This window comes from Micropterus dolomieu, linkage group LG18, assembly GCF_021292245.1.
Source record: "Micropterus dolomieu isolate WLL.071019.BEF.003 ecotype Adirondacks linkage group LG18, ASM2129224v1, whole genome shotgun sequence".
In the NCBI taxonomy this organism is placed as follows: domain Eukaryota; kingdom Metazoa; phylum Chordata; class Actinopteri; order Centrarchiformes; family Centrarchidae; genus Micropterus; species Micropterus dolomieu.
In genome coordinates, this window is record NC_060167.1 from 17,837,471 (window position 1) to 17,854,980 (window position 17,510).

A 17,510-nucleotide genomic window follows, 5' to 3' on the forward strand; every position below is an offset into this window, starting at 1 on the left:
TTTCCAACGGTATTTTCAAAGAAATAAAAAAAAAAACTTCTGTGATTGCACCTGACACCTTTAGATGGGAAGTCAGATACAGCATTGCGTGTTGCACAAACCTACCTGTCAAGTTGAACAAGTCCAAAAAGAAACCTGTGAGGTAAATGACAGCCTCTTAGATAAAATACACATATAATGCACCACACACAAATTTAGCACGCGTTTGAAATGAAACCTGAATATCAGGTTGATTTAATTTAAATGCAGCGGCTGCGAAAGTCAGAGGGAGGTAAAGCAGGATCGTGACTGTGTGTCTGAGTAGCTGAACGATCTGTCTGCTGCACAGATTTTCTGCCATCTGTCAGCAACAAGGAGTGTAAGGGTTAAGAGAAGTGAGCTGACCTGCAAGGCAGGGAACACATGAAGAGCTAGAGCTCCGGAGAGCTCCTGAGTAATACTTGTGCTTGAGCGATGAGACATGCTGCCCAGGACGTGAGTTTCACAATGTTTTGATTTTTGTGTTTTCAAAATGGATTTAAAAAAAAAAAAATGCTGATCACTTTAAACTTATTATAATATTCTGCTTAATATTCAGGACCGAACTTGTGAGCCTTGAACAGACTTTGTCTCAGTAAAAGAAAGATCAACATCAAGATATCATATGTGTTCTGGGCAGCTCTTGCCAATGTGAAGACATTGTGCCTTTTTGCCAGAAGGATGAATGAAATGATTGTTTTAACCGGCATGAAGGTTGACACGAGCAGGCCTGGGACTGTCTTGCCGCCACACAGCTTGAGTCAGTAGTGGGAACTTTGATAAGTAGTTCGCTTACATCACACATCAGGCTGCAGTGATGGTGAACTCCCAAGAGCAGAGCCTTGATGAGGAGACGGTGTTCGTGCCAGTGAACGAGTCTTCCCCAGAGTACCTCCATTGTGAGAAGGAGCGTCAAGCAGTGGAGAGACTCTTAAATGCAGGAACAGCGGCCTTCTACAGCTCCATCGACACAGAGCGCTCCAGCTGCTTCCTGTCTTCTGAAGAGGTCAGCCAGATATCCAGCTGGGCTCAGGACTATTGCTTCAGCCCGCTACAGGTGCAAAGAGAGGCGGATGGAGAGGAAGGCAGCTCAGAGAGGGAGGACTTTTGTTCCACCTACTTCCCTTCCCACTCAGACACACCACCCCCGAACCTGGAGCTGGGCTGGCCTGAAAAATGCCAATGGGCGCCAAAGGGAAGCGTTACAGTCCACACCAGTCCTCCTGCTGAGGGAGAACCTCCTGTCAGAGGGATCATCAGACGGCACTTGCAAAAGGCCACTAAAGTATGCAAACACAATGTGGATTTATTCCTTATGGATGAACTCAGCATATGTTTTTATAAGGGTAGAGATGAAGTCTGAGGAAATGTTCTTTCCTCAGAATGAGTACATTACTTTATTATGACATTCTGTGCACTATGCAGGTTATTGCCATTGTGACAGACAGATTGACAGATGGTTCAATAATTGGCGATTTACACGGTGCTGCCTCCCGGGGTGTCCCTGTCTACATCATCCTGAACCAAAGGTCCATTCAGGAGAACTTCACGCTCAACAGGCTCGGGCATCCAGTGAGTCACCTACCACAAATCAGCAAACACCTACAGCAGCCATCATCTCATGTTTGTGTGACATGGCAATGAATACACCAGAGATTTTATTTTTTACTAAAATCAAGCACCACCAGACAGATCAACACATTATGTAATAGATCACATCTGGTCACATCTGAAAGTAAGTGTACATTATTACTATTGATAACCATACACTCTGCATACGTACCCTTGAGAGGTTACTGATAGACAGCAAGAGTGTCTTTTTACTTTGGCATGCTTATGTTAGGAATGTAACATTGACTTTTAGCAACAAGTAGCTGAACTGGTTACACAGCATTCAGTGTTGTCTGTGGTGACAAACCTGCCTGCACAAAATGTTAATGTTAATGTATAATTGGGTAACAGACCACACAGAATGGTCAGAGGATCTAAGACAATTTATTAATTATACTGGTATGGCGTGGCTATGACAATTTGATTCACACTAGCATCAGATAGCAATGTTGGTTGGTCGGTTCACCATTTGGACCGGACAAAAATATATCAACAACAACTGCAAAGATTGCCATAAAATCTTGGTACGGATATTCCAGGAAATCCATGGTGCCCAGAGGATGAACCCTCAAGACTTTTGGTGATCCCCTGACTTTTTATCTAGTGCCACCAGCAGGTCGAAGTGAAATATTTTAACATGTACAAGATGGATTGGCACAAAGTTTGGTACAGACATCCTAATGTCATCCTCTGACAACACCATAAGGTTGACATTTGGTGATTGTGAACTTTTCCTCTAGCGTATCATCAGGACAAAATTTTTGTCCAGTACTTTGATTTATGAAAAAATAGCCTCAGCTGTATTTGTGTTTAGTGCCAAGTAGCAAATGTTACCATGCTATCACGCTCATCTAAGATGGTAAACATATACATGCTGATCATCAACAGGTTAGCGTTGTCATTGTGATCATGTTAGCTCAAAGCACCGCTGTGCCTCAAAGAGCTGCTAGCATGGCTGTAGACTCTTGTTTACTTACATAAACCTTGAGTAAAATACAAGAAATTATAAGCCTGTTCAACATGTAGTTGACTTTACATTGCTTCACGTATAAAAAACAAGTTTAATTGTAATTCAATTTTGAGTTTCAACAAGCTTGTGATCTGGCAGAACATGCAGGTCCGTGTTCTTGGAGGGAAAACCTTCTGCTCTAGGACTGGAAGAATGGTGGTCGGGGAAATGAAAGATAAGTTCCTTCTGGTGGATTTAGAGACAGTGATTCATGGCAGCTACAGGTGAGCAGTTATGTTTTACACACCATAAAATGTCAGTCAGACACATTCCTTGCATTACACGAGAGAGAAAGAGAGAGAGAGAGAGAGAGAGGCATGTAACAAGCTGTCTCTGTACTGCAGCCTCACATGGACAGATGCCCACCTGCACCGGCAGCTGATCACCGTTCTAAGCGGCCCAGTTGTCGACTCATTTGACAGGGAGTTCAGGATCCTTTTCGCTGCTTCGCTGCCCGTCCCAGACACATGGAGGGTTGCAGGTACTCATGTATATGTGACTCATCGGCTGAAAGACATCTCAGATCTCAGGTTTAAAAAACCTTTCCCTTTGGACTCTGAGATTTCCAACCCTCCATCCCCACCTCCTGATTCCCTGCTGGACTGGGCAGCCATGGGGGTTGTTCAGAGAGAGTGCAGCTTCCTTGATAGTCCTCTTGATCAACAGGAGGAAATCATGGCCAAGGAAATGATGAACAACAGAAGCCATTTTGTGGATATGAAAAGGTATATAGATCACGTTGACTTCTTAGACACCATTAGTGAGTCTGTGAAGTTGTCTTGGGACCAAACACACAAGATATCTTTATATTATCTTTGGCATTTACAGAAATATAACTTTGCTGTATGCTGCATAGTTGTTGTTATTTTCATACCATAATTTACCTTTTAGTGAAACATAAACAAACATTTTGAATGTTTCCTGTTTCTTATCTTTCTTTGAGAAATAGCATATATGGTGGACAACATAGTTCTAATATTTTGTTTGCAGGACTTCACTAAAATCTTTTTGTATGTGACAGGGTATGCGAAAATACACCTCCAGTGATAAACAATGTGCCAGATAAATCAACAACTTTCAAGTGAGTCTTGTTACAGCAGATTTTTACATTATACTGATTAGATAAGATAAGATTAGATTAGCCTTTATTGTCTCCCTTGGGAGAAATTCGTCTTGGGCATTCAAGCGAACTTAACACTTACATTTAACATTTAACAGATTACAACATATACAGTCACACGACACATGATTAGGAGTATGTGCTTTCTATTTGTATGATGTTGTTTTATTTATACAAATCCTTTGGATCTTGATTAATTTCATAGCATTACACAGCCCTTGTTAACAGATCTGAAAAGTCCAGAAAGAAGGAAAAGGTAACAACCAAAAGACAAAAGAAACACACTGAATAAATGATTATTTAAATGACATATCCAAAAGACCTTTTTTCTTCTCCTGCAGGGAGGACTGCATAACAGAGAAAGCCCCTTCCAGGCAACTCTCAGTAGAAAAGAGTACCCATTTAAATGACAGAACAACAACAAGACTTGGTGATAAAGCAATAGGGCCAGCAAACAACATGGTCATGCGTTCCTCTACTGAGAGAAAAGAGTGCTCCATTTTGGAAGAGAAAAGAGGCATAAATGAAACCAGCAAACCAAAAGTGGAAAACACACCATCTTCTAGAGTAAGTATCTGGCCTTTGCAGTCAAAACACTTCAGCTAAACTTGCAAAAACTGAGATGAGTTTCTCTCCGCACAGAAACCCATAATCCTGAGGATTCCCCAATCTGACAGCTACAGCTGTCTGAGTGACATTATGAAGAGGTTTCGGCCTCAGCAGAGCACTTCAGGACTGTTCAGGAGAGGATCAAAGGCCGCTGTGTCAGAAATGAGCCGCTCCATGATGGACCTGAGCATGCACAATACAGATACAAATCATGGTGACAGAGGAAACCCGGTGCCAAGGTTTAGGGCCAGTGTAAGTATATGTTTTGTATTTTCCTGTACATGTGCTTGTGAAGAAGGAGTGATGGAGGAAGAGATACTTCTGCAAAATAAGTTAACAGCTCACAGAGATGTTGCTCTTCAGTTTACTGAAGTAGAAGCACTCAAATCCTTTATTCAACTAAAAGTAGTGTGCCATAATAAAACAATACCCCAAGAAAACATATTTACTCACTTACCTCTGCTGGTATCAAGCCATGCAGACTGTTTGTGTTTGTCATCCACCTCTGCCTCCACTCCAAAACAATGGAGGTGAACTGAATTTAGTTTGTGGTGCTTTTATGACTCAAATATGTCTATTTTAAGAAAAAAAAAAGTCCTGGTATGGTAGATAATCCACAAAAGGCACTGTGTTTCATTAGTACATTAACTGAAAACTGACCACAGCAAAATTATTCAATTATATATTCAAACTAAAAGTCAACTACAGAAATATATAGTATAAAGTATTAGCAGAAAGCTGAAATGTAAGCCCTTACAATGAAGCAGTGTCTACTTGTGACCCCTCATCCTCAAATTATGACCTTTACAACATGAGTTGTGAACAGTTCAACCAAAAAATGAAAATTCTTTTTATCAGATTGCTTCATTTATATGGTTTGTGGGAGAAAAGAAATCTATATTTTGAAAGAAAAAGCAAACATTTAAGAAGAGTCAGAAAAATAAAAAACCAAATTTTGCATTACAGAAATATTTTTTTTCTGTCTTAACATTTTAATCATCTTGTGACCCCTCGACTTTATCTTGGGACACTGTTCTACAGACTGATCAATTTCATAACATTCATACTATGAGGAGTAACAAACTTTTGTAGGTGGTCTAAATGCTCAAATAAAGTGCCTAATAGTTGAGCACAGTATGATATTAATGTTCTTTGTTACTTCTCTGTTTCCTTGGCAGTGCTTAGACCCGGGTCTTATGACACCAGCTCTTGCCCTGATGAAAAAGAGGAACGATGACATGAAATCTGTTTTGTACAGAACTCCAAAGACCTTCCTGCCCCGAGAGAGGCCTCGCAGCTCCCGTTATTCCCTCAGTATGGACTGGAGGAGGTCACTGGCTGAGAAGGAAGAAGACCCAGAATGAGGAGCGAGAAAAGAAAATCCATGAGCAACACGTTGTGTAATAACTTCCTCTGTCACTGAGGAAGGGCAGCTGCCCGCAGGAGACAGTTATGACCTGCAGCATTAATTACCCAAACTAAGCCCAAAACAGGCCGTGATATGTAGGATGTACTGACAATCGGTTCTATCTGTGGATTTGATGTCCCACTGAATTTGATGATGTTTCACTGTATGCTATAGTTTGTTTGATGCAATGCTTTACTTTAGAATATGTTTAAGTACATAAAATTGCTGTGTTAATGCTGCTCACCAGGAATGATATCAACTGTTTACCACTGGATGGCTGCATACGAATCCAAGGAGTCATATGGCTTGAGGAAGAAATTATAGAAGAACCTTTTGATTGACATTTTTAATAGCTATGATTTTATTAAACTTTCAGCAAGTGGCAAAAGTTGTGTATTTGTGTTGGATACTAGCACATGAAAGAGTAAACTGAAATGGTGCTGATAGATCTGCAAAAAAAGGGCAAAAGTGATCAATAAAGTTGTTGATAAATTATGAAGGCTTGGCAGAGAATATGGGATGAAGACAACATGCTGAGATCAAAGGTTTGTTAGAGTTGGAAGGTAGATATCAGAAGAATATGTTATTTCTTCACTATTAAGGTCAGAACATCCTGGACTTAATACAACAGTATGTAAATAATGAAAAAGAAAGTTTGACATAAATATAATGTTTGTAAGGAACATGTGCTGATAAGAATTAAACGAATTGATGTTGGGGAGACTTGAAGTGCAGTTTACACTTTATGATTTAAAGATAGTGAGTCTAAAAACTGTTGGCCACTTTTAAAGTCACACTAATTGAGCCAAGTAAAATACATATGAAATAATAAATAAAACAATGTCTCAGCAGAAGTTAATTGCTGGTATAGTGGAGAAAACTCTTTCAAACCATTATGTAGTGAAAATCTCACTGTTGAACAACAAAGAGAAAAAAATATTTATAATGAAACAGAATAGACAGTTAAATATTTTGTTTTTTTTGTTAGCTTTTAATGTATTTTGGGTTTGAATGACCAATTAAAGACTTGCTGGAGATAGGGAACAAACAATGAAAGTGAAGTAGGAGAAAGGCTTTATTCTTAAGGAAACACAGTTTTCTATCAGATACAGGGGTCTTAATTTATGAAACTCTCTACCCCACTTGGTTAAAATAATATCCTCCAAAGAATCTTTTTAAAGAAAATTTTAATCTATGTTTATTAATCTAGGTTTTTTTATGTTGAGGTTGAGTCTTTTTCCCTCTCTCTCTGCACATATATATATATTGTTATTTGCATGTCATTTGATTGATTTCAAGCTATAAACAAATGTATTAAAACTGAAACCCATAAATAAAATGATGTCACACACTCCAGTACAGTAGGAGGCGGTATGCGCGTTTCACATTACTTTATACACCGCCATTAAAATTGACGAAGAAAAAGAAGATCCGGAAGCACATGGTAACCACTGAAGAAATGTGTTCAACTCAACGCAAACTGGATATTTACCGTTTTCATCTCCACATATGAACACTGCCGTCGAAACGTGTTGTTTGTTCAACTTTCTAACGCACTTTTTGTTTGCTAACGTGCAGCAAGACAGTTCAATTCATTTCCATCATGGTTCGAGCAAAACGGTGAGTTTGGCTAAAGTTAGCTAAAATTAGAGTCTGCATGTTTTAATGTGACTGCTAACGTTAAACCTAGCCTCCCTACTCTGTTAACCTGTAGCTTTTTGTAGTCCCCACATTTCCCACTAGGACCGACAAGAACATAAATGAAATTGTAATGATGTAAACAACCTTTAGGACACCACTTTCTCCTTTCTTTTATTGCTCAGGGGTAGGCAGATACAAGGGCCTAAAAAGACAGAGCGATATGATGAAGATGACCCTGAAACCTACAAGAACATGCCTGTCCCTGATAAGGTAAGAGGTGGTGATGACGCATATATAAGATGCTTGCCTTTGGTGTGGGAGACCTGGGTTCGACCTTTGCTCCAGAGGCGTGCGACCTCTGACATGTATAGCAATTGTAAGTCGCTTTGGATAAAAGCGTCAGCTAAATGAATAAATGTAAATGTAAAAAAAATAAGGTAAGAGTACTCGGCACTCACTTCTGGCTACAGTGTTGTCTGCGGGATTTTATGTGGTTTGTAACACTGATAGAAAGGTCAATCACAGCCAGTGTGTTGTTATATGTACAGTATGCTTCCAATTGGAAAGAGTTAAATGTCTTTAAAATGTGCCACTGGGTCACAGGTTTTATTTTATTACTACAGTATTACTCATGAGGAAAGCCCAGGGAAAACATCTACTAAGAGAGGTTCAACAATTTTGTATGACACTGTATGCATCCTATATGGTGATTCTATTTATTTATTGGTGTATTCAAATGTTGCAGCATTTTTTGTCTCCAAGAAAGGGAATTGATTTCCCAAAATTCAAGGAATATTGCTTTGTAAACGGTTGAAATTTTAAAAAGTATTTTTATTGTTATTTTATTGTTTGAAAACAGGTCCAATGTGTGCTGACTGCACTCTGGTGTTTTGGTCTTCTTACATTTTGGACAGTACAGTACTGTCCAAAAGGTAAGGAGGTGCACCTAGGGCTGGACAATAAAACAATAACAATCATTATCGCAATATCATTTTTTTTCAATAGCAATATAAAAAATGTTCTATAAATGTTTGATGTTATTCACTTGAATCATATACGAATAAGGACTTAAGTTTTTTATTAAGATGTTTATTTTGTTGATGAAAAAATATTTTATCATAATTGTTTTGAATGTTCTACCTCAGAACTGTGAAGTGATCCACTGTTTGGCCTCAAGTGTAACCATCAGGTTTCTTCAACTTTCACTCAGGAGCAAAAATCAGCCTTTAAACTTGAAAGAAATAACTATGTGAATATGATAAGAATCGATATCGAAAGATATTAAACTTTTTATTGTGATAAAATTTTTGACCATATCGTCCGGCCCTAGGTGCACCTGGTGTGTTTTTCCATAACTGTCAGTGATGTGATTTTTCTACCATTATTTTTCATTAGAGTTTTTCATCAATAATATCAGAAATGTTTTGACCGTTGGTTCTGGTATAAAGTGATAAATCTAAACTAGAGAAGGCTAGTATGATGTCTAGGACAAGAACAGTCAGTAGTGATGTGGAAATGAAGGCCAAAATAGTTAAAAGTTAAAAACAATACTACGTTCAGAAATTTGTACCACTTTTCTCTCATGTTAGAATCACAATCTGGGGGTATCTAGTCTCATATTGTGATAATTTTTCTCACAAGCTACTTTTAACCTTCAACAACCACATAAGCTCAGCTTTGTCTCTCCTCTTCCCTTCAGAAATCATCACAGTACACAAAGGACAAAATCGATGAGTTTCACGATGAGAAGATCGCAGTAAGTTAACCTCCATAAGTAGTTCTTTGGTCAGTGTGTGGTGCTGTTATCTTCTCTTAACTGTTTTTAATCTCTTTGCCATAGAAACTTCTCGCCAGTGGTGTTCAAATTGAGAGCGACCTGGAGGAACTGGATGATGAGGTGATGGATTGTGTGTTTGTTTGGATTTACTGTCAGGAAATTCAGTAAGTTCAAGAACAAATCCAAGCTCATCTGATTTTCACAGGAGGAAGTCATGGCCCTGGATGACTCTGAGTCGGAGGAGGAGGAGGAAGAAGAAGATGACCAGGAACAGGGCACAGACATGGAGAGTGATCTAGAGGGAAAAAAAGAAGAAGGTAAACACAAAATCATAATTTCTTATGTTTGGTTTATAGTCATACTAGCAGTTTAACTGTATTTTGGTTGTCTTCCTCAGATCTTCCTAATGAAATGGCATGGGGCACCAAGAAGAAGATGTTTTATGACACTGACTACGTGCCCACCAGTAAGCGTCTCATATCTCCAAAAATATTTCAGCAAGTTGGTGATGGTTTTGTTATCAGTGTGGCTAATATTTTCTTATGCAACATATAACTGTGTTATTACAGAAGGGAAATCTCAAGAAGAGTTGGAAGCTGAGGAACTAGAGGAAGAAGAAGAGGCTAAAAACATCCAAAAACGTTTAGCTGCAAATCTGAGCGAGGAGGATTATGATTTAAACTTTTTTCAGGTATTTTCTAAACCTCTCCTGTCAACCTAGTTCTGATTAGCTGATTAACGTCCAGTTAATTCCACATGTGATGATAAAATGATAAACGTTTGTGGTTTTTTTGGTTGTCTTATGTGGCTGTCTAAATGAAGGACTTTGCTGTGGAGGAGAAGGATGAAAGCAAAACTGTAGAAAAGGAGGAGAGGATTGTGAAAGACCTGAAGCAGATGTCCCAGAAGGAAAAAATGAAACTTTTGAAGAAGGAGTCACCAGAGCTGCTTGAACTTATTCAGGACTTTAAGGCAAAGGTAAAACAACCTCAGATTTATTGAGCCAAAGGATATTTGCTTAGTTACCACAGACCAACATGTAATTGATGTGAATAATCTTTGTTATGGCACGATGTGTGCAGCTTACTGAACTAAAGGATGAGCTGCAGCCACTCGTACAGATGGTCAAGGATGGAAAGATCCCACCAGGAAAGGTGAGTGCATTTAGCTTCATTTCTAGCTGTGAATTTGTCACCTGATTTAAAAGCAGCTATAATGTTTTCAGTGACAAAAGTTTTAAAACCCCACTGTAAACTACCTGTACAGCCGACTGACATGCTGAGCAACTAGCTGGTGAACATAGTGAAGCATTTAGCAGCTTAAGAGCTAGACGTTTCCCTAAGGAGTTGGTAGAGTCCAAAAACCGAGCTAGAGGAGAGTGAAAACGGGTGATCAGAAACTTCAAATAAATTATATTGTTGCTCCGTTACTGCATGATATGTATGATGATGTAAATAAGCAACTGTTGCTAACAAAATCATCATATCAACTTAGAAGGTGAGGATATGATAATGTTGTGTTCAGGACTTGCTTTAGCTGCCCCCAAGTGGCTCATATCAGTTTGCAGATTTAAAGATTTATCAACATGCATTTGTCCTTTTTAATTATCATGGAACAAATCATTGAACAAGGAGACTCTCTTTACTTCTATGGTAGTTTTAGTCGTTCTGTCTCACAGATGTAGTAGTGCAAAACAGAGACAGATCTTTAGTTATGTAAATCAGAGATAGTTTGTTTTTAAAGTAACTCAGGAAGTTTGAAATATTTTTACCATGAACTGAATTCATACTGTCCTTTTCAGTCAGTCTTAGAGCATCTGCAACTCAGTAGAATTGTATTAAATTTATATGAGACACTACCTATAGTTTGTTTATAATATATTTGTATATATTATCCTTACCTAACAGCAATTTCTTTTTTGAAATTGAATGACTATTGTTAGATTCATTAATGATAATTTTTCTCTCTGTGTAGCTGTATAGTACACAGGGACACGTGATATTTGGTGCCATGTTGGGGAGTACTACCAATAATGTCATGTAGCAATGGTAATTAAGTATGTGAATTACTGTTTTCCAAAGGGTGCTGACTACCTCAAGACAAAACAGCAACTTTATCTTAAGTAAGTTGCAGTTAAATTGTATTTACATATTGCTAAATCATGTCACAGTTGTTCGTTGAATGACCAAATGACCCTTTCCTGCAACAGTTACTGCACAAACATCAGTTTCTACTTGGTGCTGAAAGCGAAACGAATCCCAGCTCATAACCATCCTGTGATTGAAAGACTGCTCACCTACAGAAATGTAAGTCCACACGTTGACTTTAACACCTGCTGAAAGTGGGACATGTTAGCGAATGTGTTCCTGCCCTGAATGTCCAACAGTCAAGACAACATGCACGGCATCCTTTAGTGTGTCACTGTTTGATACTACTACTGTTTGACGATGGCACCAATAACTACATGGGCTGGGACATCACACTACCACTCCATATTACTGACTTTTCAATACCTGCCTGTAGCTCATCAATGAACTAGGTTCAGTAGATGATCGACTTGCACCACAGTTTCGCAAGCTACTAGCCGGTGAGGAGAATAAGGCCAGCAGCAGATCAACAGAGGTCAAGAAGCCTAGACTCTCAAGTAAGAAGAAAAAGGTGAGATTTTTGTGGGGTTTGTTACCTCCGTTTACTCACCTGAATGGCATCCTCACTTTGAGTCTGCTTGAATGGTAACAAGTTCACATTGTTGGCAGGATTCTGGTGAAACTGCTCTTGAGGTTGAGGAGGACTCGGACTCTGACCTGGATGAGGAAGCGGCTTTACGTTTCTACAAAGAGGTGGAGGAGCGGGTGAAACTGAAGAGAAAGCGCAGTGACCCAGAAGCTGAAGAGTAAGTATGATCTGATGCTTCAAATCACAGTTGATTAAATCAATTCGGGGTCTGACAAATTGTCAATTTGTTGCAGGTTGGAGGAGAATCAAGATGAAGAAGAGCTGGACCCAGATGCTAAGAGAGGAATCACATACCAGGTACAACCAGTCACACACTGAAATATGAGTGTTTGCAGTCAGATGCTTCCACCCAGAGTATATTTATGATTAACAGAATATTGGAAGGGGGAGGCTTGTCAAATATGACAGGGGAGGGACTTTGATTTTTGGCAGTGGGCGATATACACCTTTTTAAATGGTTGTATTTGTTATTATTTTATATAGTGTATGTTTTTTTACTTTTCAAATACATAACTTATCTCTCATACCTACCTAAACCCACCTAACACCCCACCTTAACCGCCGCAGTGCAGTTGAACAGTCCTCACCATGTCAGAATTTGGTGAAACACCCCATTTACACCTTTATAATAAATCAGATCTTGCCTTTGTGTTTACACCTGGTATTTTTAGTGCAATTTTATCCTCACTGAGTTCAGATCTGTCCTCCAGAGAAAATTCTGCACATGTGTAATGGGGACAAATTCTCCACAGACTCCCTTAAAAAATCACATTGATTTGCTGATTGAGGGGAAACCTTTTCACTTTGTGAAACACTGTCTCTGATAAATTCTTCATTCAATTGTAAATTCAGCAAATGTAATGGCCCACATGAAGTTATTTCTTTCTTTTTGTATGAAAAAATATTCAGTTTGTCCCATGGTGTTGCAGTACCCGCATCATCCGTCATTAGAGGTCCATCTCTTTCAGCCTTCTCACTTTGTATATTTTATGTTAGCTAAAAACAAATACATGTTGGCTATAAAGTTGTGTTCAGCATGGATGCCAGCACGTTGTGGGCCACTAATTGTGTTTACACCGACCTAACATCCAAACACAATGAAAGCCAGACTACTCCAGATGTGCTCAGGCAGATCACACACACTATTATATTCTAAAAAATTATTTTGGCCTTAATATTTTTAAGACCATCGTGCCAACTGAGATTATTCTGGCCACTGTTGCCACTGTTGCATATGTTACGTTTATTTGGGAAAACCATCATTAATATGCAAATGTCGCTAATGTTGTGTGTGTGCGTTTGTTGTGTAGGCTTATTCAACTTTGTTGGTCATGCACCCATAACTTGTGTGAAGATGCAAATATTTATGAGGATTTGCATTTTGCTTAAGAAATGAGCTGTTTGATTTGGTGATAACTCTCAGTCCCTCTGTGCTGTTGGCTTATTGCATTGGCTGGACTAACTTAGGGTCTTATTTTTGTTTCAGAGCTGGAATAGGTAGCCTTTGCAGTACTATAGGAAAGGACACAGTACATTGGGCTTCTTTTTTCCTGACGAGGGAAGGGGGGGGGCAACCATTACATTTAAGAGTCACTCTTAAATGTAATGGTTGGAATATGTCAGCCTTTGTTTTTTTACTTTCTCCAATACTAGCTACCTATTTGGTTATTTATGATGGAGTGAGGGTCATGCATTTTCCTCCAGTCACTCAGGGAGGCTCAAGGAAAAATATTTGGAGCTCCGGTGGATAAATATAAAACAGTCCTACCCCAGCCCCCGCCCCTATAAATAATGAACAGTCCATCCATGTTAGACTTTGTCACTTGTGAAGACTTATTCTCATTATGTGCCGCTACCAATTCCACAGATGGCCAAGAACAAAGGACTCACACCAAAGAGGAAGAAAATTGACCGTAATCCCAGAGTCAAGCACAGAGAGAAGTTCAGGCGGGCCAAAATCCGCAGAAAGGGCCAGGTTTGTATTCCACACATTAAAGATACCTTTTTATTTTATGAGGATGTGTTGATATGTCAAACACTTTTCCAAGATCGATACTGAAACTGTAGTTCATATGTGCCAGGTCCGGGAGGTTCGTCGGGAGGACAAGAGATACAGTGGAGAGCTGTCTGGAATTCGTGCTGGTGTCAAGAAGAGCGTTAAACTTAAGTAACCAAGAGAGAATCCAAAATATGCTGCCAGGTGTAGGATTGAAAAATAAGACTAATGGACTGTACTTAGAAATGTTTATTATAGGTGACCTGTGTAGGAAAGCACATCACTGAAGTAATCAACTGTCAGTCACTATTGTAGAAAAGACATAAAAATGTTTTTCTGTTCTAGATTCATTGTGCAATGTGAATAAACATTTTCAATAACATATTGTCCCTGTACAGAGACCGCACTATAAGCATAGAGGCCTGTTTTTAGAGCATGTTAAAAGGGCAAGGGATGGATATGTGTTCATAGTTACAGTTATTACCAACGTTATGCAACCAAACAACATACTGAATATACAGTAACTTTTCAGGAGAAGAGGCAAGTAGGAATTTAAGCCAAGCTCAGGATCAGGTAAGAGCACAGACAATGACTTAAATGCCATTGGCTCAGACATGCAGTGCAGATGATTACAGTCAACCTCCTTGCTGAGTTATGAACTTGTTGTGTGCGGATGTCAGGTTGCTCACTATCCTCTCTTCAATCTCCACCTCATTCTTCTCATCCTCCTCTGTGAGGATCAGCTCAACCTGAGTCTCAGGGGTCACCACCACCACATATCCCCGTCTAGAGTCCAGTACGTTGGCCACAACAGCCTGGTGCCTGTAGGTGTCCAGAGCCCGGCGAGCCCTGTCCAGCAGGATGGCTGCATCTGTCTCCAGCTTAAAAGATATGACAAATGCCTGAGGTGCCCAGTCCTTCACCAGGGGGGACAGTATCTTTGGGACCATGTTCATGCTGAGCTGAAGGGGAGAAAAAGTATGTTGTCATTAGTAACAAGACAAAGCGTCTACAGTCTGCTCTTTGAGGCTTTAACTAAGCAGTGAGGTGCTTGCAGCTAAATACTAACACTAGCATGCAAACATTCTGCTGATATTAAGCTGGTATGCTTATTTTTTTTCACCATCTCAGTTTAGAGCATTAGCATGCAGACATGAGCTGATTAGCGCACATTATAGCTGAGGCTAATGGGAATGTAATTAGTACAGGTAGATAGTCCTAAACAAAAGTGTTGGACATAAACGCACTTGATCACGGTGGTAATTGTTGGGTCTACCTGCTCTATACGAGAAGGGCAATAAGATGACATTTTACGAATTGGCAGTATCTAAATACGATTGAATAAAAAATGGTGCAACATTAAAAGTTTAAGGGATCACCATAGTGATAAAAAAAATTTGTGAGGAGGGCATGATTATGTGTACCAATCCACCGGTAGTTAAGATATTTAACTAAAAAACATGTCTACCTTGTGATGCAAGAGGAAAGGTTAGAGGATCATCAGTGTAACTGGGAATCATCTCCTGGGTACCATAAATGTCTACAAGATTTCATGACAATCCATCCTGTAGTTGTTGACACATTTCATACTCACTTGAAGAGGTCCATTGGAAGACTGGATTTTGTGTTCAGGCATCTCAGATGCTGGGATATAGAAATCAGACACAGCTGCAGCCAAGTAAAACATGGCCTTGGATCCTAAGTGCAGAACAAACATTAACAAAGTTATGAACGATAAGAGCCACAACTTCAACTTGTAAACTGGTGTTAGTCTGTACCTATTGTGCTGAGTGCCTGTGCTGCTGCTTTGAGTAGATGCAGATACTCTGACAGAGTGCTGAACTCAATGGGCAGAAGAAGTCTGCCTTCTTTCACTTCCTGGTATCGCTTCAGCACTTTCGCTATGTTCGGAAGCACCTGCTGGTTAACCACCACTTCACCGGTGTTACCGGATGCTCCCTCTCCACCTCTGAACTTCAGGGCGTCCAGCATGTTAATGGATGAGAACATACGTGTGTAGGGGTAGAGCGAGCGATGCCTGTGCAGGAAGATGACAGCGTAGCCTGAGTCTATGAAATACTCTGCTGAGGAGGCCCCTCGTCTGCCGCTGCTGAAGTTATCGAGGAAGCGAACTGTGCGGGACTCCAGGGGAACTTTGGTGCCTCCTGATGTGATGAGAACCACCATGCGACCTGCTGCCGCATGGTGCCTGGCAAAAGCAGCCATCTTCTCTTTCACCTCTTCGGCATGGGAGGGAACGGCGAATTCTTCAGCTAACTTCCCATCAATGGAAGATATTCTGGGTTCAGCCATCACCTGATGAGAGAGAGAGGAATGAGGATTTGTCAGTGATGTTGACAAGTCAGAATATGAGACCTGTGTTTAAAGGGGAACTCCAGAGATTTTGTATATGAACATGAACAGTTCAGGATGCAGGTTAAACTACAGTACTAATACTATATATATAATACTTGTGGGTCTGGGGGGAGCTTTCCAAAGTTTGAGATTATCACCTCTGATGGTGTAAAGAGGAATATACAGCTGCAGCCAAGTAAAAGGTGACATTGAGTCCTGAATGCAAAAACATGAAGGCATTTACCAGGAAAAAAGTGTCTAATAGATGAATATTGGCTCGTATTATGGGAAGTGTGGGCCCAAGCTGTTTTGGTCGCGGGGAAGTGTTTCCAATATTTTTTTTTTCACCCACTGTATATTGGTGGCGATACACTTAATATTGGAAACACAGTGGCATTCAGGAGCAACAACAAGACAAACTACAACCTCCAAATTGGCCATAAAGTTGAATAAGCACCTCTCTAAAACAGTTGGAATACTAACTGAACTTTGTGAACATAGACCTTCAAATCACAGTATGTTACTGGACTTCACATGCTCTTACTAATCGTTACAGTAGTGTTATATTAATACAGGCTACCTTAATATAAACCTAAGCCTCACAGTATGCATGAACCTACAGTGAGTGAACCTTGACCTTAACATTTTGCTTAAAGGATTCGCTACAGGAAACAGTCTTTAGGTTGTTTTGTCAAGGAAGAAGTAAGGTGGACATTTTCCGGTTTTTTTTTTTTACAATTTTTTACATTACAATTTACCTGCATATGTTCAGTAATGACAGGTGAGGAAAAACCTTTACATACACACTCTGCAAATAAAAAGCGCACTGCGTAACGCTACCTGTTATTTGACAATAATTTGCCGCCGTGACAAATTCGTAAATGAAACAAGCGACGCTTATTTTTAAGACAAAACTGCAAAACCGTCCTGTTTTAGCTTCCGAGGTTGTTCTCTGTCAGAAGGAGCTTCTCGGCAACTTCTGCACTTCCTGAAATCTTTCTGTGGTCTTTATAAAAGCACAAGAAACCCGTCAGCGCCGCGGTGGCCTCAAACGGTACTGCAGTCACCAGGTGGCATAATGTTGATGAAGTAGTGCGTCAATTACTTTCTCACTTTCATATGAGGTGTCACACCTTATGAACATAAGCATCATCAGTGGCGCAGGACGGGAGGGGAAAATCTGTCTTAAAGGGGATCTTTTCGACCGGACTGTCCCACTGACTCAGCAAG

The 17,510-nt window shown here is 39.8% G+C and overlaps 3 protein-coding genes across 4 annotated transcripts; 2 read left to right on the plus strand and 1 right to left on the minus strand.

Annotated features, from left to right (window-relative positions):
- Nucleotides 1-835: 835 nt before the first annotated feature.
- On the plus strand, nt 836-5,734 carry fam83e (family with sequence similarity 83 member E). Its single transcript, XM_046075252.1, has 7 exons — nt 836-1,303; nt 1,444-1,590; nt 2,738-2,862; nt 2,983-3,363; nt 4,100-4,325; nt 4,401-4,619; nt 5,546-5,734. The coding sequence occupies exons 1-7, from the start codon at nt 836-838 to the stop codon at nt 5,729-5,731; spliced, it is 1,752 nt and encodes a 583-aa protein (XP_045931208.1). The 3' UTR covers nt 5,732-5,734.
- A 1,469-nt stretch (nt 5,735-7,203) lies between these two features.
- Nucleotides 7,204-14,307, plus strand: utp3 (UTP3 small subunit processome component). Its single transcript, XM_046029096.1, has 16 exons — nt 7,204-7,395; nt 7,599-7,686; nt 9,116-9,172; nt 9,257-9,313; nt 9,399-9,510; nt 9,591-9,659; nt 9,763-9,884; nt 10,016-10,171; nt 10,276-10,347; nt 11,275-11,315; nt 11,403-11,499; nt 11,717-11,851; nt 11,950-12,086; nt 12,163-12,226; nt 13,797-13,904; nt 14,011-14,307. Exons 1-16 carry the CDS (start codon nt 7,379-7,381, stop codon nt 14,098-14,100), a joined length of 1,422 nt encoding a protein of 473 aa, XP_045885052.1. The 5' UTR covers nt 7,204-7,378; the 3' UTR covers nt 14,101-14,307.
- ppcs (phosphopantothenoylcysteine synthetase) lies at nt 14,160-17,268 on the minus strand. 2 transcript variants are annotated; one of them, XM_046029098.1, is made up of 4 exons: nt 17,121-17,268; nt 15,704-16,241; nt 15,520-15,623; nt 14,160-14,887 (listed from the first exon to the last, which is right to left on the minus strand). In XM_046029098.1, exons 2-4 carry the CDS (start codon nt 16,236-16,238, stop codon nt 14,561-14,563), a joined length of 966 nt encoding a protein of 321 aa, XP_045885054.1. In that variant the 5' UTR covers nt 16,239-16,241; nt 17,121-17,268; the 3' UTR covers nt 14,160-14,560. The 2 variants fall into 2 exon arrangements, with proteins under 2 accessions (XP_045885054.1, XP_045885053.1); XM_046029097.1 differs by having other exon boundaries at nt 17,039-17,238.
- Nucleotides 17,269-17,510: the final 242 nt, after the last annotated feature.